Source organism: Marmota marmota, unplaced genomic scaffold, assembly GCF_001458135.2.
Source record: "Marmota marmota marmota unplaced genomic scaffold, marMar, whole genome shotgun sequence".
In the NCBI taxonomy this organism is placed as follows: Eukaryota; Metazoa; Chordata; class Mammalia; order Rodentia; family Sciuridae; genus Marmota; species Marmota marmota.
In genome coordinates this window covers 6,081,277-6,100,298 of record NW_026000001.1, presented here as the reverse complement: position 1 = coordinate 6,100,298, position 19,022 = coordinate 6,081,277, and the positions used below count along the sequence as shown (strand labels likewise).

Sequence of the window (19,022 nt, the reverse complement as noted above, 5' to 3'; positions counted from 1 at the left end):
GAGGCCCTGGCCTGTCCTCTCCCCATATGGAGCCCAGGCCCAGTGGATCTGGCATCAGCTGAGCTGGACCTGGGCACTGAAGCCCTGGATGCCTGGGGCCTGATCATGGGTACCACAGTGGCAGGGCAGTGTCCGGCTCTGTTCTGATGAGTGTGGCCTTGGGAAAGGTGACCCTCCTGGTGGTTCACGGCTTCATGGCTTCATAAACTGAGCCCGTGCCCATCCGGCCAGGCTGAGCATGACTGGAGAGTTTCTAGGTGTCTCATCTACCTGGGGTGGCCTGCAGGCCGGGCTGAGCACGGCCGTGTGGTGGGTTGCTGGTGGCTGGGGCAGGAGGTGGGTTCTGCTGGGTTCCTGCTCCTGACCTGGGTTTAGATGCTCACCTGCGAGGTCCTCAAGCACCTTGCGTCTGGGTGTGTCTGGGCTTCTTTAGAGAGGGTCCTATCCTGGTGTGAGTATTCTAGTGCCATGCCCAGTGGCATGGAGGCAGTGACAGATGCCTGGCTCCCTTCCTGGGGCATGTGGTGGGCCCCTCTGTACGCCTCTCCAGGCTAGACCGATGGGGTACCAGCAGGGTTCATGGGTTCTGGAGGGGGCATCTGGGGCCGGGGCCCCTCGCAGTCCCACAGAGACACCCCGTGGCCCTGCCCTGGCCACCCTGGAGCCGCCGGTGTTGTGCCCTTCTGCAGCTGGCCTCAACCCCCAGCCTCCAGCACCCCGAGGCCTCCGAGGTATGGGACCCAGGGCGCCAGGGCTGACTTCTCCCATGGGCCTTGCTTCTCATGTTGCCCCTGTCCTCTGCCCCCATTCCCAATGCCTCCCTTTCCTGACCCTTGTTCCCTGTCATGTCCCCTCCCCAGGAACACCCTCCCAGGGTTGTGGACTTTGTAGGAGTTGGCGTGCCAGGATCGAGTGCCAGCCTGACTGCCGGCTGGGGTGCAGACCCTGGGTGCTGATTGCACAGTGTGGGGCCCTCTGACCTCAGGTCCTAGCCCCTGGAGGAGAGTGCAGTGAGGAATGGCAGGGAGCCCGGAATGACAGAGACCACCAGCCCCAGCACCAGCCCTGCCCAGGTTCCGGTGCAGCCACTGGCTCTGTGGCACTTGGGGACAGATGTTGTTATTTGGGAGCACCAGGGCGTGGGCCAGCAGGCTCTGCCTCTCTCCTCTCCCTGTCCTTCCTGCCTGCTGCCCACTAAGCAGATTCTATTATTACCCCACACTGGAGATTACCGCGCAGACGGCTCCTTGGGGACAGCAGGCACTCACGCAGCGGGGGCTGGGCCAGTGCTTCCGTCCCTGTCGCAGTGGGTGACTGCAGGGCCCTGCGTGATTCCCTCCCTGGTGTTGCGGGTGGGGTGTGTGTGTGTCTGGTTGTCTGGGTGGCGGGTCCGTCTGGGGGTAGCGTCTGGGCCCCGGGAGGTTGCCCCTGCTGCAGAGGGCGTGGGAGTGATTGGACCCGGGGCAATGGCCAGACACCGCCTCCTCCCTCTCTCTGGCCCGCCGCAGTCCTCCCCACCAGGGCAGGACCTGGAGCTCCTGCACTGCCCCACAGCACACAGCACCCTCACGTCTGGGTTAGACCCCAGAGGTGTCCCTGGAAAGTGTGGCCCGGCCTCCCTGTAGCCCCTGCCTGTGCCATGCCCACCTCTCAGCTTGCTGGGCTTCATGAGGTCCCTACCCCTGCACCCCAGGCTCTGAGCTCCTGCACCTCCTCTCTCGAGCTCCCTGAGTCCTCCTGCAGGGGCCTGGCAGATGACTTAGGTGGGGCAGGGCAGCTCTGTTTAGTAGAAATCTAATGTGACCACCTGGCACCAGGGGTGTTGGGGTGGGGGTTCCCACTCATCTCCAGGAGGGTGCATCCCTACAAAAAGGTCATTCCCGTGTGGGTTGGGCCCAGGCTCAAGCAGGGAGGGCCAGGGGCACCCTGCCCGCCCAATGGCAGTTCTGGGACTCAGCACTGAGCTGTGGGAGCTGGGCCTTCCTGGCCCTCTGGGCCCCACTCCTCATGTCTGCCTCAGCAGTGGGGACCAGAGGTGTCCCTGGACCGAGGAAGTGCTCTCACTGACCACTCAGTGATACTGGGGTCCTGCTGGGCCCACACACCAGTGGAGGACATCGCTGAGGGGAACTGAGCCCTCAGTATGGGGAGGTAGGGCAGGTGAGAGGGAGCAAGTGGGCCAGGGGCAGCTCTGGTTCTGGCAAGCAGACCCTTTGCCAGCTGTGCTTCTGGGAGGGTGGGCCCATCGCTGGGCTGTCACAGGGCCTGGAGGGAGGACGGCAGGACCCCAGCCAACAGCTTGTAAAGAGGCTTGAGGCCAGAGATGGAGGAGGCTGGAGTCTGCAGCCTAGGGCTGGGGCTCAAGGGTGTGTGCCTGTGTCTGTGTCATGAGCATGTATGTGGGTTGGTGTGGGGGTGCACAAGTCTGTGCGTGCACAGGTCACGTGCGTGTGTGCAGGTCTGGGTGCCTGTGTCTGCCTGTGTGTGGGATGACAGGCGGAGGCTCCCTGGGGCTTCCCAAGGAAGGCATCCCCAACCTCATCACCATGGCAACCCCATCACCCATCCCTGGGGCCCTTGAGGGGTGGGGCCTGCGAGCAGGGCAGGAGGGAGCAGCCTCGGGCTCTGGGGCTCTGCTGTGGCGTTTGGGGGAGGGGATCTGCTGAGCTGCCCTGCCACCTCTCCTCCCCACCCCCAGCCGTCCCAGACAGGCCTGCTGAACGCCCCAGCCCCCAGCCCCCAGCCCCCTGCACTCTGTCCAGCACAGCTTTCTTGCCATTCCAAGGGTCTGGACAGCACTGTGCAGGGATCGCCGGTGGCTGGGTCTCCTCTGGTCATGTCACTGTGGAGCCCCCCCTATGGAGTGCACTGGGGCCTCCAGATGTCTGACCCCCAGCCAGAGGCCCTGCCTCTCCTCCCTCCCACACTCTGCTCATCTCTCCTGGCCCACGCTGACCTCCCTGCCCCCACCCTGCATGTGCCTTCACAGAAAGTGCCAGCATCCTCCCAAAGACTTCTCTTTCTGGGGTCCCCGGGCTGCCACTCTGCAGGTGGGCTGGCCCGTGGCCTTGTCAGTAGCTCTCCAGACCCCAGGTCTGTGCTGTAGGCAGGGGAGGGAGGGCCTCCCACTAGGACAGCAGCCCCGACAGCAGCCCCATGGCATTTCTGAGCAGTGGGGGTTCAGCAAGTGATCTCACTGGGCTGATTTTACAATACTGAGTTGCAGAAACCAGTTAATCAAAATCTAACGTGGCACTATGGGGGCTGGAGTAGGGAGGGGTCCCACGGGGTCCCACCCTCCTCCAGGAAGGTTGTCTCTACAAGAATGCAATTCCAGTGTGTGTTGGGCTCGGGCAGAGGCTCCCTCCCCGGCCAGGGGCACAGAACAGGGGCATGGTAGGGGGGCTGTTTGCCTCTCAGTTCCCCACACAACCTTAAATTGATGGTTTCACAGCACTTGTGGCCCCAGGGAAGGGAGCCCGGGAAGGCTCTCAGGGCCTGCTGCCTGGGGGGCCGTAGGAGGGGGTTGCCCTGTGCTGAGCAGCGCATGCCTTGGAGGAGGCCCCATAGCTCTCAGACAGGGTCTTCTAGAACACCCACCCTTGCTGCAGTACTTCTGAGGCCCGGGCCGTGTGGGAGGTGGACACCTGTGGTCGGTGGACACCTACGGGGACTCTGGCTGGGGAGGGTCGGCTTCTGTCGCATCATACCGAGGTTGGTCCAGCTGCCTCTGTGGTTGCCATGGCAACCTGTGCTGGCAGGGGCTGAGTGACTGCCTAGGAGGGAAGGGGACCCCGTCCTACTGGCTGACAGCCCCTCCACATCCTAGCAGCAGGTGTGAAGCCCCCTATCCTTATGTGCTGGTGGTGGATCTGGGGGAGGCTGAGGCCCCTGGCTGGTCATTTCAGAGTCCAGCTCTTGGAACCCCATGTCTCCTTTGCCTCCAGACCCTCTGCTCCCCCAAGGACCCAGGCTGCATCCTTCCTGCTCTCTTGCCAACCTGGGGGACCCAGGATGACCGGCTCATGGCCTGGGCAGCACGGGGCAGCCTTCTGCAACCAGGTAGCCCGGCCAGCCTGGAGCACACGCACCTGCCGCCATTTCCTGGCCCGGACACCAGACAGCAGAAGTGGCAGGAGCTCAAGGGACACTCCGTCCCGAGCCCTCCCTGAAACTTGCGTGTGTCTGGAGTGGAGGGTGCTGGCTGTTGTGTGGGCTGCCCCCATGCCACCCTGACAGGCACTCCAGGGCTGTCTACGTGGGCCAGGCTGCAGCAAGTGGCCAGTGCATGGCACTTCTTGCTACCAGGCGCTGTTCCTCTGCGGCTCAGGATCATTTCCAAGTCTGTTAGGGCCCCAGGTCCTGAATGTGGGGGTGTGCACAAGACTTTCTGTGCTGAGCCCTGCCATGGGTGCTGCCTCACTCCACAGCCCAGGTCCCTTGTGACAAAAGGGGCAGGCCCCACAGTGGCTGCCCCTGCCCCATGGAGGAGCAGCTGCTGGCCCTGTTTCCTCCCTCCCAGGACTGTGCCCTGAGCTTGTGGGGGCTCCTGGTGCCTGGGACAGGTCTCCCTGGTGTTGGTTGGTTTCTTGGGCAGGACCATGACGCCCTTTATTGCAGGTGCTTAGTCACCTGCATCTTACTGGGAATCGCCTGTCACCCCCAGCTCATTTGGAAACAGCTGGCATGTTGTGGGGTTCTAATTGGCTGGTCAGAGCCCTCTTTCCCAGTCCACTCAGAGCTGCCATTCTGTTTGGGGTGGATCTTGGGGTCCATGTGACCAGGGGCTAGAGTGTGCACCACGTGTCTCCTGCCCCGAAGCTGGAGAAGGCAGTGCGGGCCTGAGGGAGGGGCTGTGCAGGACACAGGACAAGGGGGCCGCAGTGCGTTGGCCTCCTGTTGGGGTGGCCTTTCACAGGAGCGTGCTTAGGCGGAGACCAAAGGAGCACTTGAAGTTCATGCAGCTCTTGTGCGTCAGCTCTGCCCCAGAGGACCGCGAGACAGCTGCGGAGCGGGGCGCTGGGCCATCCTGACCACACAGCAGTTCACAGCACAAAAGAGCCCTGAGCAGGCGCCTCTGGCGGGGGCAGCGTTTGCTTGAAGCTGGGGGCTCTGAGCTGACTGGCTGACTGAGCTGGGGTGCTGCTGGCTCCTGGCAGTCCTTGGGGCTCTGCCTCTTTCTGGTCTTGGGCCTGGAGTTGATGTAGGGTGGGTGAAGGAGCCAGGCGCCCCCCTCTGAGGGGGCTGGACATGCACTTGGGCAGCACCCACAGATCCCAGCCAGGACGTCCCTCCCCACCCTGCCTGCCCAAGCTGGGCCATGGGCCTCCTCAGGTGCCCCCCCTTTGGCCTAAAGGTGGGGCATCCCTTGCAGTGGGCATGGCACCAGCCTGGGTGTTGTGGGTTAGTGGGCAGCCAAGCCAGGAGTTCACAGGCCTCAGAGTCCAGGGCTGGGGCTGGGCTGGGCTGGAGTGGGGTGGGGTGGGGGGTCTGAGCTGGGGCCCAGCTGAGGGGAATGGAAGGAAGGGGTGGGGGCAGGGATCTGTGGATGCTGCCTGCCGGTTCTGCTCCGGTCACCATGGCAACAGATGGAGGTTTGTCAGGAAAGAGGAGGGGGAGGCTTTGACGGAGTCTGCTGGGGTTTAGAGACCAGCGGGATCTTTCAGAGATGGGGGGTCTCTGACCTTCAGTGGAGAGGCTTCTCCCAGGGCCACAGATCTGCCTCCCAGGACGGGAGGGTGGGCTTTAGGTGTAGGCTTGAGCCTCCTTCCTTGGGTCTTCCAGCCTGGCTCCTGGGCTGGAGTCGCAGATTGGAAGGGGCTCTGTCCCTAGCTGGACAGCCCAAGGGTCAGGGCCCCAGCAGGCTGGGAGCTGGGCAGTGGGCATGGCCTGCCTCCTCTACCCTGGAGTTGGGGAGAAGATGTGTCTGGGACTCCAGCCTCACCCCATATGACTGCCGACCCAGGATACCTCCTTGGGGTGGGGGACCACCTTCTCTGACTGTGGAGTCCTAGCCGACTGTGGCCCCTTCCCTGCTCTAAGGAGAGCTCCCAGGCCTGACCCAGCAGGTGGGCAGGGCTGCATACAGGAGCCCACCTGGACACACTCCCAGGCTGGGTCCAGGCCTGCAGGACACTCACTGGCTGCTGTGACCTTGCATGAGTCAGCAGTGTTCTGTGGAGAGTGGGGCTGAGCCTGGCAGGCAGGCCCAAGCCATGGCCCTACGGGGGCCGTGGGAACTCTACCTGCACAGGTGCTCCACTGAGGCCAGCTGGGAGGGCGGGCACCTGCATGAGGCCTGATGTGGCACTGCCTCCCTAGGGGCGAGGCCTGCTGGCACCGGCCTGGCCACAGTGCCGAGGGACAGACTTGACAACTGTCATGACATTGGGAGACCCCCTTCCCCAAGGAGCACAGCTTGCAGTATTCCAGTCCTGCTTCCTGGGTCCTCGTAGGGACAGTGGGATGGGGCCCTGCCGTGAGGCAGTGGGGCCCCTTAGAGAGCACTGGGGTGTCAGGTGGTGGGAGGGGCTGTATCTGGGAACTAGGGACAGCAGCCGCCAGCCCAGATGCAACCCTGCCCACCTGCCCAGGGTGGCCTTGGCACCCAGACACAGGGCACCTTTGCCCCAGCTGGCCGGCGCTTTGGGGCCCAGGGTGCAGTGTGGCTCTTGATCCCCATAGTTGGGGTGGCTAGGGGCCCCCTTTGGATGCCAGTTCCTGGCAGGGCAGGGGGCAGCAGATGAGGCTGCCTGGCAGTCCCTCCATGGTGCCCATCACGCCCCCTTCCCTGTCTGCCCTTCCCTGCAGGCTTGGGAGTGGGATGGTCATGGCCCAGGCAGGCCTTTCTGGGAGGGTAGAGGGCAGGGGCTGGGCTGGGGCTCTGCATCTCATGGGGCTCCTGGGCTCAGGCCCAAGCCAGCATCTCTGGCTGGAGCAGGCTGCCTATACTGGCCCCAGCTGCCCCTTGGGTACCCCTGTGGGCCCTGTGGTCCATCTTGGATAGTGTCCCCCACCATCAGCCTGTTAACCTCCCAGATGGCCCCTTCCGGCAGTGTGTGCCAACCCAGCACCCACCTGGTCAGCCCAGGGCCCCGTTCCGTCCCCTGCCTTCTGCCTCCCCCTATAGCCCCTTGCTGGAGCCACCAAGAGAGGCCTAGAACTGGGGGCTTCCCCATCCTGGGCCTGTAGGGGACCCTAGGGGGACATTGACCCCTCTTGGTAGGCCATGGGCTCCTGAGGGCAAGAGCAGCAGAGGCCTTGTGTCTGAGTCGCTCCGTCCAGCAGTGAGGGCCTCTGGCCACAGGGTTTGCAGGGAAGTGTCACCCTGTCCTCAGGCCTGGCCTTCCTGTGGGAACCAGCTATGTCAGGAGGGGTAGGACTTCTTGCCTCTGTGAGAGGTGGGCCAGGTGCCCGGCCCTCTCCCCTGCCCCTGCCCACCAACAGGGGGCAGGGCTGGGCAGTTGTAGCTGTAGTGGCTCTCAGCTTGGCCCCTGCAGCTGCCCTGGGGGGTGGGGGGGAGACCCCCACCCATTCCCACCCTCCCTCTGTGTTTCCCAGGAGGCTCCCAGGTGTGGGTGAGTGTGGCCTTCCCAGGGCGGAGACCCCCACCCATTCCCCCCCACCCTCTGTTTCCCAGGAGGCTCCCAGGTGTGGGTGAGTGTGGCCTTCCCAGGGCGGAGACCCCCACCCATTCCCCCCTCCCTCTGTGTTTCCCAGGAGGCTCCCAGGTGTGGGTGAGTGTGGCCTTCCCAGGGCTGACAGGTGGCCAGGGGCCAGCTGGTCTTTTACCTGTCTCTGGGCCAGCCAGCTGGGTGAATTGGGGCCCTGGCTGCAGGTCTGGTGTGAGTCCTGCCAGCCCCACGCCCCTGTGGCGGCTGCCCATGGACTTCCACCTGCTCTCAGGGCTGAGAGCCAGGGGTGTGGGGCTGACCTCAGGCCCCACTTAGGTCCACAGCCTGGGGTTGGCTGGGCTGGGTTGGGCTACCCCTCTGTCCCCTCCCTGCAGACCTGCAGGCTGCCCATAGGGGACCCTGGGTCAGCTGGGCCCCGGGGTGGGAGGGAGCTTCTGTTGGAAATGCCTGGCATCCACGACCACTTGGAGTCGTCCGTTAGAGGTTAAGGGGTGCCCTCACCCTGGGGAGAAGCACAGTGGGTCCCTTGGCTGATTTGATAAAGTGCTCCCACTTCAAACTGTGTCCAGAAGGTAGGAAGGTGGGCAGCCGCAGTCCTAGGCCAGGGGTCCCTGGGGTCCGTGAGACCTTCCGGGGTCTGACTGGATACTGTTTGTTTGACACCATGGGAGACGCCTTCTCCGAGCGGCGTGAGGACCGGAGGGCTGTTCTTCTCCCTGACCCCCACGGGGGCGGACAGGGCAGTTAATAAAGTTGCACTTACATCTGTGTGTGGAACAGCTTTATTGTTTGTCAGTGAACAAGTATTTGTGAAATTTGTTTTAATTTCTAACACAATAAACATCAGCAGACCTAACCACACAAATAGATCTCTACTAGTGTCCTCAGTGATCTTTTAAAGCCTTATTGTTTTTTTAAAAATGTTATTGTATTTTTTAACCTTTATTTTATTTTCTGATTTCTATGTGGTGCTGAGGATGGAACCCAGTGCCTCACACGTGCTAGGCGAGCGCTCTGCACTGAGCCCCAGCCCAGCCCCTATCCTCAGTGATTTCTAAGTCACTGGAAAGGCTAAAGATCCTGGGTGAGGGCTTGGCCCTGCAGGCTGAGCCGAGGGCTGGGGTGACGTACCCCATGAGCTCTGCTGCCACCGCCACAGGATCAGCCCTTTGGAGCAAGACCCTCCCATCTCCCTGCGGGACCTCTGGACCTGCCTACGGTGCCCTTCCAGGAGTGGACTTCAGTTTGCGTGAGCGGTCCTCTGCTGGGCAGGGGTCCCCTCTTGGGCGTGCCTCCTTCCTCCTTGGGTATGGCTGGCACCTGGTGCTCCCCTGGTGGGGACAGGTGTGGTGCGAGTCGGCCCCCTTCGTGCTCCTGCCTCTCCGTGGGCTGTGGGGACGCCTGGCTGGCTCTCAGCATGTACGCAGGCAGGCCATGGTCCCTGTCTTCTTTCTGGAGAGGAGGCAGGTGCTCCCATCCCTGGTGCCCTGAGCATCTCTCTGTCTGTGCTTCTGTCTGAGCGATCCCAGGTGGGCCTTGCTGGGCGCTCTGTCTGCTGCGGCTCAGAGTTCCGTGGATCTGTGGGCAGGTGTTTAGTTTGTCTCCTCTTGAAACGTGCCCTCTGCCCCTCGTGCCGCTGTTTCTGGGACTCAAGTGCAAGGGTGGGCCTGTGGGGTGTCCTGCAGCCTCTGATGTGTTGTCTTCGCTCCATGCTCTGTCCCCATGTGGACAGCTCCCATTGCCCTGTTGTGGAGCTCTGCCGGCCTCTGTCGGGTCCACTTCGGCCTCTGTGGGGTCCACTCCGCTGTGAGCCCATCTGAAGGCCCTTGTCCATCTTTCCTCCAACTAGCGATGCCTTGAGCCCCTCCCCAGCTTCCCCGGGCAGCTGTGTCTTGCTCTGCTGTGCCCCCAAGACAGGCCACATGGCCCCTTCCTGCTGAGAACGGGCGGGCAGGGCTGCCCCCGTCAGGCTGGTCACTGGATCTTCACAGGACTTTGGCTGGGTCAGGCCTGGTGGCCCCTCAGCTGGCTGGGCCAGGCGTCTGGGGAGGGAGCCCAGGAGGGACTCATCTACCAGGAGTGGACACGGGCTTGAGTGTCACCAGGAGAACTCTGGGTTTGCTGAGCCCTGGTGTCGCCCCCTGGGGCTCCTCCCTTGTCGCGAGCTGGGCTCTCTGGTTGGCCATCTGTCCTGGCGTCTCTGTCCTGCTCCCGTCAGGGGCATTTCGTCTTTTCATCTTTATCCCATGGTTTCTTTGCCAGCACTTACCATTGTTCCCGGGTCCCCAGGCCATTTCTGGTTCTCTCCTGCTCTGTGTAGAGGCCTCACCTTAGCAACTCCTTCAAGTCTTGTGGAGCAGCATGGGGCCTCTGGGCTGCCCGAGGCCTGCCCCAGTGCTCTCTCCCTGGACTTCCCCTCCCAGGCACAGCTCCTCCCATGCTGGTCATGGGGCACTTCCCGGGGAGGAGGCCCCGTGTGGTTCTGATAAGGAAGGAGCAAGGTGTTCTCACCTGGGTCTGCGGTGTGTGACCTCCTCCTGGAGCTGTCTGTCATGTGCTGATGGGCAAGGAGTGGGTCAGGGTGTTGCAGTGAGGCCGGGTTGCCCGGGGCACCCCTGCCCCTGCTTGGCTGGACCTTGTCCTGGGTGGTCTCTGTCCAGGCCTGGAGGGAGGTGCAACCCTGAGGATCTCGTGTTCAAACCTCGGTGATTGCTCCCTCTGTTTCAGCAGCCCGACTCTGGGGCCCACCCTGACCCCCTTCCCTGGCCCAGACACGCACAGCCTCCCCGGTCCCTGGAGACAGCCCAGCCCCTGTGCAAACTTTTCCGAGGGCTCTGAATGCGTACGGTCTCTCCATCACTGCCGGCCTGCCTCTTCTAATCAGAGGTGGGGTCCTAGGGGCAGCCCTGAGAGCCAGCCTGCCCAGGATCCAGCCTGCGTTTCTGGCAGTGCCCTGGCAGCCAGGGTCCCCCTCTGAACCCAGAACTGCTGCTCCGCACCCTCTTCCATCCCTGGGTCAGCAGGCCTCTGGGGAGCAGTCCCTCCCTGCCTGACTCCTCTGCCCTGAAGCCAGCCTCAGAAGCACCCCCGGGCTCCACTAGCCCAGGGCCATTCCTCCTGGGGAAGCCCAGCCTGGAGGACTGGGCACCCAGCATCCCATGGGGAGCGGGGTGTCTGTGTGCACAGGGGTGGGGGGCCTCAGCCCGGGCTGATCAGTGGCTTCTATCCTATCTTTTATTTGAGTTCAGAGCAGAAGAGGTCATGGGGCAGCTAGGGACAAGAACAGCTCTGAGCCCCTGTGGGCTGCCTTCGGGTGGAGGAGGGCCCCTGGCTTGGCTGGTCCCACCTGGGACCCCCTGGCTGGGTTCTCTTCTTGGGAGCAATCCCAGGCCCCTCCTGGAGGAGGAGGAGTCAGTGTGGGGTGACTAGGACTTCAGATGTGGGGGTTCTTGTCCAGTACACCACAGCAGGGTAGAGTGTTAGGAGAGCCCTGTGGCTGGGGGGCATCCGAGGGCCCACTCCTGAGGTGGGGGGAAGCAGGCTTCTGCTCCCCATCCCCCCCTGGGCTGCAGAGAGGGTCTGCTCTGCCTGGGAAGGGACTTGGGGTGGGTACTGGGAGAGGGGGGTCGTGCAGGAGTCCTGCCTCCCCTGGGACGGGCCTCCCTCCAGGCACAAGCTGTGGGTTGGGTCTGCAAGGTGTGGCAGCCAACTCTCAGTGTTTGGGTGCTGGGCTGGGGCACAGCAGAGACAGCCCAGCGGCTGCCGGCAAGTGAAATATTTCAGGGCTTAATTAATTTAATTTGAGAGGTTCCTTTTCGGAGCGTGAACAGTCGTCTCCCCAGAGACGCCAGCCCTCCCTGGCACACTGGTGGGCGGCCGCGGTCTGTGTGGTGCCGCCTCCTGCTCCTGCAGGGTTAGGTTGGGCTCCCCTGGCGGGCGCAGCCTAAGGAGTCTCCATCTCTCCCTGCACCCTGCGCACCTGGCTGTTGGTTCCCTGTGTGCGGGTCAGTGTGGAGCCGCTGTCCTGTGTGTCCTGCACACCCCATCCACAGCCTTTGCTGGGCCTGTACAGCAGTCTGGTCACTGTAGGCTGGGACCAGCAGCCATGGCCTGGAAACCTGGATGCCTGGGCAGGGAGGGGGTCTGGCGTTCCCAGACTGTGAAAGCCAAAGGTCACATGGCCAAAAGCACCCAGGTGTGAGGCCCTGCCTCTCCAGGCCTCCTCTCAAGGGTCAGCTTTTCCTGGAAGCCCACGTGGACCCAGCTGGCCCTGTGGACCAGCACTTCTGGCCCCTGCCCGGGTGTGGGGTTGTGGTGTGTGTATTGGGACTGTGGCCTGAGTGTCTAGTGAGGCCACCATGAGGCTGCTCAGAGCTGGCCTTCTGGTGGGGCCGCAAAGCTCCATCAGGACATCCCAGGGCAATGGCCTATGGGCTCTGGCAGGATCCTGCTGCGTCCGCCCTTGGCGACCCAGCCCGGCTGGGCGGGGACTCGGTTTCCCAGGTGCCCACGTGTGTCTGGCCCCGACACTCCCTCGGACCTGTCTCCCGTTGGCCAAGGTCGCAGTCAGCATTGTGGGTCTCCAGGTGCCAGCATCATGCTGACCCCTGTGTGGACAGCTGCGCCGGCCAGGCTGCGCGTCTTCACACCAACTGCTGCCCGCAGAGAGCAGGCTGAGGAAGTGGGTCACCGCCCTGTGGCGGCCACCCAGAAGCTGGGCCACCTGAAGGGCCCAGTTCAGGATGACATCCACTTGATTCCAGAGCAGGGCAGTGGTGAAGGGGGCCCAGGGCGCTGGAGCACTCCACGGAGCACTGGCCTCCCAGCAGCCCTCCTGAGGCGGCAGGGGCCTGGCCTGCCCTGGCTCTGCAGGTTGACGGGGGTGGCTTGTCCGCTGACTCAGGCCTGGGCACTCTGGCGCGTCCTGCCTGCGAGGAGCCTCACTCCCCAGGAACTGCAGGGAGGCTGCTGCTGTGTCTCTGTGCCCAAGGACCGCTGACTCCACAGCTGCCCCTCCGGGCCAAGTCAAGGCCTGCCCCACGGCTGCCAGAGACCAGGCTCTCCTGTGGGGCAAGGGCCATGTCCAGCACCAAGGACAGCACCCTGTGGGTCCTGGTTGCAGAGCCCCGCCTCTCCCTGCAGCTGAGGCATCTCAGACACACTGAGAGGGGAGGTCCTCAGCATGCTGTAGCCCACCACTCACTCCCGCCACATCCCCTCGTGGGGCCTGTGGCCAGAGGGGCCCACCCCAGTCCACTGTCTGAACTCATACCCTCTCTCATACCCAGCTCCAGGTGGCCCTCCAGGCTGGTGACTCAGTGACCCTGGGGCAGCTGGCTGGCACCTGCTGCAGTGCACCAACAGGGGGCATGGAGGAGGCTGGGTGCCCGTTGACCCTCCACCTAGCAACTTCTCAGGCACTGGAGAGCTGAGTCCACTGCTGGGGGGCATATCGTGGCTGGGGAGGGCCAGCAAGGGACGGGGCTGCCGAGAGTAGGGCCTGAAGCATGGGGAGGGTCTCCACCACCACTTGCTCCTCCGGAAGCCTACCTGGGGGCCACCTCTTCCTTCTACTGGGGACAGGGCTTATGGTGACAGCCATCTAGATAGTTGCTAAGACAAGGTTCCTTTGTATAGCCCATGCTTGGCACCCCCAAATATCACTACCAGACCCCCAGAGGTCAGGGCAATGCAGGGCAGCCGCCGGGCTTGTGTCTGAAGGGCCACTCTGTGCAGTGTCATGAATCTCAGTGGACCGGCATTGAAGGCCTGCACCCTGTGTCTTCCTGTGAGGCCCAGTCCCTGAGGAGGGTGTCCCCTGGGGACAGGGTGATGATAGAGGGGCAGATGGATCTATAGCCACAGTGCTCTCCAGCGTCCATCTCCCAATGCTTAGGCCAGGTGTGGGGAGACCAACAGGGGGACGCACACAGGGATGTCATGAGAGGTGTGTGGCCTCTAGCTGGTCCCAGAGTCCTGCAGCCTCATGACCCACTTGAGATGTAGTGAGGACAGCTGGCGAGGGGCCAGGACTCACTGAGGAGGGCCACAGGATGGGCCCAGGCCCTGCGTCCCCTGCCAGCTGGTCACTTTGAGATGGGTCCTCCGGCCTGCAGGTGCCTTGGTGTCAGGTGGCTTGTGCTGCAGCCTAGGGCCCACGTGTCCACTGCCTCCCAACCCTCCAGGAACCCCGTTGCCAGCACTGTCATGTGCCTGGGGGACCCCACTGACACCAAAGAGCAGCAGGACCAGATCTGGGCAGGACCTGCCCCGAGGTCAGGAGCTCCCGGTGCCTGCGGTGGGACAGCCCCCCGGGGCCCAGGTCCTCACTGTGGCCCCAGGGCCCAGGATGCCGGCAGCCCCTCACCCTTCCTGCCCCTGCCTCCCGCAGACGCGGTGGTGGGAGCTGGAGGTTCCCTGGCTTCGGTCCCACCCATGCAATTATCTGTGACACGTGCACTTTCCTCTTGAGCCTGGTGTGTGTAAAGACAGTAATTAGAGATAAAGTCACAATTGGAAAATAAGCCCCAGCGAGTGGGAGGGCCGGGCGATTCAGGATGATCCTGGGCTTCCCCCCAGTAGCCGCCCGGCCCACAGTCCCAGGGGCTGCAGGGCTTGGACCCAAGGACTGGAGGGCTCCCGAGGGCACGCTCGCCACTCTGCCACCAGGGAGGTGGCCAAGCACCTGGGCACCCGGACACCCAGCCCCAGGGGCCCCTGGGGCTGTGGGAGAGTAGGACATGGGGCTGATTCTCTCCCGAGGGCACCAAGGAGGGGCACCTGCATGCTGGGCTTTATGGAGTGGGCAGGAGTTCTCAGTAGTGGGGAAGGACTTTGTGGTCAGAGGGAAACTAGTGAAAGGAGGTGGAGACGGATGGAGAGGCAGGGATCAAGGACACCAGCATGGCTTCCCTGCACGGGCTGCGTCCTAAGGCCGGATGTGTCTGAGCAGTGGTGGGGCCTGGCCTGGCTTCTGTGCCTGTTGTCACTGGGCTGGACCGCCTCTGCCCACAGGAGCCCTGAGGAAGGCCTTGCGCCTGGCAGGAGCCTCTTGTTTGGGTGGCCCTTTGTACTCCCAGCTGGTCCCTTGATGCCAGAATCTCCCCTCCTGGAGGCGGGGTGGAGCCCAGGCCAGGCCCAGCAGATCTTGGGGGCACAACTGGTGGTGGGGACAGTGGCCGCACCCTTTTTATGTCCGACTTCTGGGACTTTGATCCTTGGCTGCTGTCAGGTGCTCTGCCGTTCACGCCCACTTCCTGTTTCCTGAAGCCGGACCACGTTTCCCACACACATCATGTAGCCCCGTCATCTGAGGTTGCACATGCATGTGGGTTTGTGTGCACATGTGTAGGTGTGTGCACGTGTGTGCTTGGGTGCAGACGTGTGATGCATGTACAAGTATGTGTATGTGTGTATACGTGTTTATGCATGCCTGTGTACATGCATGCCTAAGTTTGTGTGCTGTCCCTGTATGGGGCCCTGAGCTCTGAGACCAGCATCTCCCCTGAGGTCAGCCAGCCAGTGTCCACCTGTGGTCCCTGATATTATGTTTGTAACGCTGTGTCTTCAGGGCTGCTGGTACCCTGGCTGCTGTGCTGTGAAGGCAAGACTCGTCCCCTTTGGGACATTCACATCCATTCTCCCTGAGCTGTGCAGAGCCAGGCCGAGGCTGCACCCTCCTGCCCCACTGGTCCTGCTCTCATTAGATCCGGGGAACACAGGGCTGCTTTCTGTCTTTGGGGTCTCAGGGTTTGGCCTGATGGGACAGGAAGTTCCGGGAGCTGGGCCGATCTCCCACTTCTTGTTGCCCTTGTGTCTCTGGCCTTGTCTCTGTCTGGGCGGTGCTCTGAGGTGTGGCCTTGTGGACTGCAGGAGCCTCTCCTGTGTGGGGCTCTTGTACCTCCTGGCTGTTCCCTGGGTCTCCTGAGCCTCCAGCTCATGTGGGGACCTGCTGGACCTTGTTTGACCTGCTGCACCCTGGCCACGTGCAGAGAGTCTCGTGTCTGTTGGGAAGAGCTCCCAGTGTCGGGGGCACCCCTGTCCTGACTGCTGTGTGGAGGAGCCACTGCCAGCCCTGGGTCAGCTGCGGCGCTTGCCAAGGTGGCTCTGCACGATGGATGGGCAGAGCTGTGGACGCCGTTCCTGCTGTGCTCTGCGCTCCCATCTGAGCGGGAAACACAGGCAGCTGGTGAGGCCCCGGGAGCCTGCACCAGGCCTGGGCTGGCGTTCCTCGGAGCACACCCCGCGGAGGGCAGCGGCTGCTCCTGCCTAGGGAAGCTCACAGACACCCAGGGTCCCCTGGCCCTGCTCCCCGCAGGCTGGCCAGGGAAGTGTCAGCCTATCTTGGGACCTCTGGACCAGGCCTGGAGGAGGCATCTGTGCCCAGCCTGGGACACAGGCTAGGGGAGGTGGCAGGGTTCCCAGGGATCCATGGGAACTGATGACCTGCAGAAAGCAGGGCCACCATCACTACCAGAGGCAGGGACTGTGATGCCAGACTCACCGGCATAGAGCCTGTCCTGCAGGATGTGATCGGCGGTGAAGATTTGGGCTCCAGAGGACAAGCTGAGACCAGGGCCAGGGCCAGGGGAATGTTTCCAAACCATGTGACACACAAAAGCTTGATTTCCCACCTGAGACCAAGGGCTCTTACAAACAGGAAAAGCGGCACACACGTGTGCACACGCCAGCCTGCCCACAGGCTAGGGGAGCTGGGGAAAGACCATACCTGGCCGGGGGCAGCTGGGCAGTTGACATGGCAGGGTGGGGTGGGAGACCAGGGCTCCATGGACATGATGAGTGGAGGTAGCTTGAGCACCCGTCCCCAGGGCTCCAGGGAGGAGGGTCTTGGGCCACAGAAGGCTGGGTGGAGCTGCCTGGGGAGTGGGCCTGGGCCTGTCCTGGTGTCCTGGGGCAAGAGGGATGCGGCCTCAGGCACAGGTCTGTGGGCTCCCAGCTGGGATGGCCTCCCCCTGTGGAAGGATGAGGGTTCACGGAGACCAAGGCTCAGGGAGGGGTGGGCTTTGGGGGGCAGCATGCCACCTTTCCATGGAGCTGTTCTGCCAGTAACCCAGGGACCCCTGGGCAGAAGGTGGCCGTGGAGCCCAGCAGGCTCGGGTGCTCCGGGAGGGAGGGACAGGGTGCAGACCCTAAGCGAGGAGCCCCAGTGGGAGTGGTGCGTCCCTGCTGGCCAGGTGCAGGGTGCCGCGTAGCCCTGAGTGGCTGAGCCTGGTCCCCTCTCTCCTGCAGGCCTGGTGAAGTTGGGAATCCACTGTGTCACATGCCAGAAAGTCGCCATCAAAATCGTCAACCGTGAGAAGCTGAGCGAGTCTGTGCTGATGAAGGCGAGCTGGCTGGGTGGGGTGGGGGCGGGGCCTCTGCAGTCCCTCTGGATGGGGACAGGCGCCCCAGGACCTCCTCCTCCCCTGTGCCCACTCCTCCTGGCCACAGCAGGTGGCTTCCCTGGCTGAAGGACAGGCCCCTAGCAGACAGACCTCCCTGGTGTTCTCACCTACTGCACCTGTTTCCCCAGTTAGAATAGAGGAGACCCCGTCCCTGAGGAGCCCCTCCCCACATCAAGACCAGGCTGGGGGCGGGGCGCATGTGCTGGAGTCTGGTCACTGGGACTAGTGCAGCTCTGTGGGTGGAAGGCTCCTGGGGTCTGTCCAGCCCCTCAGTGGGCTACTGGATCCTTGGGGCATTATGAGGCCTGACTTTGGTGGGGCAGAGGTCCCGAGACCCTGTTCCCACCATATGGGTATGGGACGGGCTGGGGTTGCTGCAATGGCCAAAAGAGTGTCCCCTTCAGCAGGGCTGAGGCCGAGCCCCCGCCTGGGTGCTGGACAGCTCTGATGGTGTCCTCGTTCAATCCCTCATCCTCCAAGGTGTCTGGCCACGCAGGTGCACAGGGCCTGGGGGGCATCTCTGCAGGGCAGAGCTGGCCTGGACCAGGCCTGGTGGTGGGAGCCAAGACAGGTGACAAGGACAGGGCTGAGGTTAGGGTTGGGAGCAATGGCCAGGATGAAAGTGACCGAGACCCATGGGGATTTAGGGACTGTTGATGTTATAGTTTTAAGGGTGCATGGCTGCTGGAGGCAGCAGACACTGGATTGGGAAAACCAAGCACCCGGAGGAGAGTTGCGCAGCTGTAAGGGACAGGACAGCAGCTTGGACGGACTGGAGACTTGAGGGGTTGGGAGCTGACCTCTGACCCTGCCGTGGGGTGCAGCTGAGGCTCAGGGGGGCCAGGGCAAAGGCAGCACCCAGCTCAAGTGGGGCTCAGGATGAATGCTGAATCTGGGACACGTGAGTGGGAAGCATAGAGCCCAGTGGCAGGAGGCCAAAGCGTGGGGAGGAGGCCTGGCACCACGGGGGGAGAAGAGCCAGGGGCAGGTGCAATGAGGGGCACTGAGCTGCCACCCTCCTGCCTGGGTGACTCCTCCCTGCCAGCTTCCGCAGGGCAGAGCAGATGTAGAGGAGGGTGAGGCCCTGCCTGCCGCTCAGAAGCAGGCCTGTGGTGTCCTCTGTCCACCATGCTCTCAGGGGCCACTTCTGACCTCCCTGGGCCCTGGGATAGGCTCTGTGCTCCCCGCAAAGGGGTGGGGGAAGCCAGGACATTTTTCTCACAGCCTGCTGTGCTGCACATGTATACACACAGGTGGCTGCGCACCCACCTGCAGCCCTGCCCAGGCTACAGCTGCCCAGGTAGGTCTGTCCTGGCTGCTCACCCTGGACTCGCCTGGAGCAAGTCATAGCCACATGCAGTGGGGACCAGGCCAAGGGCACCCTTTTCCCTAGTCTACCCCAAAAGCAAGGTCAGATAGTGAGTGGACAGGCAGTGCTCTGGTGGGGAGAGCTGCTCGTCAAGCCCTGGCTTTGAGGGTGGCCTGATAATCGTCCACTTGGCAGGTGGAGCGCGAGATCGCCATCCTGAAACTCATCGAACACCCACATGTCCTGAAGCTGCATGACGTCTATGAGAACAAAAAATATTTGTAGGTATTGCTGGGCTGGAGTGCTGGGCTGGAGAGGAGTACTGGGATGGAGTGGAGTGCTGACTGGAGTGCAGTGCTGTGGTAGAGTGGAGTACTGGCTGGAATACAGAGCTGGCTGGAGTGCAGTGTTGGGCTGGAGTGCAGTGCTGGCTGGAGTGGAGTGTTGGGCTGGAGTGGAGTGCTGGGCTGGAGTGGAGTGCTGGGCTGGAGTGGAGTGTTGGGCTGGAGTAGAGTACTGGCTGGAGAGGAGTGTTGGGCTGGAGTGGAGTGCTGGGCTGGAGTGGAGTGCTGGGCTGGAGTGGAGTGGTGGTGGAGTGGGGTGCTGGCTGGAGTGTGGTGTTGGGCTGGAGTGCGGTGTTTGGCTGGAGTGCAGTGCTGGTTGGAGTGGAGGGTT

At 63.0% G+C, this 19,022-nt stretch overlaps 1 protein-coding gene across 1 annotated transcript in view; it reads left to right on the top strand.

Moving 5' to 3' along the window:
* Positions 1–559: 559 nt before the first annotated feature.
* Positions 560–19,022, top strand: part of Brsk2 (BR serine/threonine kinase 2) — a 53,552-nt gene continuing 35,089 nt past the window's right edge. Inside the window, exons 1-4 of the mRNA XM_048807622.1 lie at positions 560–731; positions 7,720–7,764; positions 16,884–16,978; positions 18,543–18,628. Coding sequence (XP_048663579.1) covers positions 560–731; positions 7,720–7,764; positions 16,884–16,978; positions 18,543–18,628 — 398 coding nt within the window. The remainder of the gene's footprint in view (positions 732–7,719; positions 7,765–16,883; positions 16,979–18,542; positions 18,629–19,022) is intronic.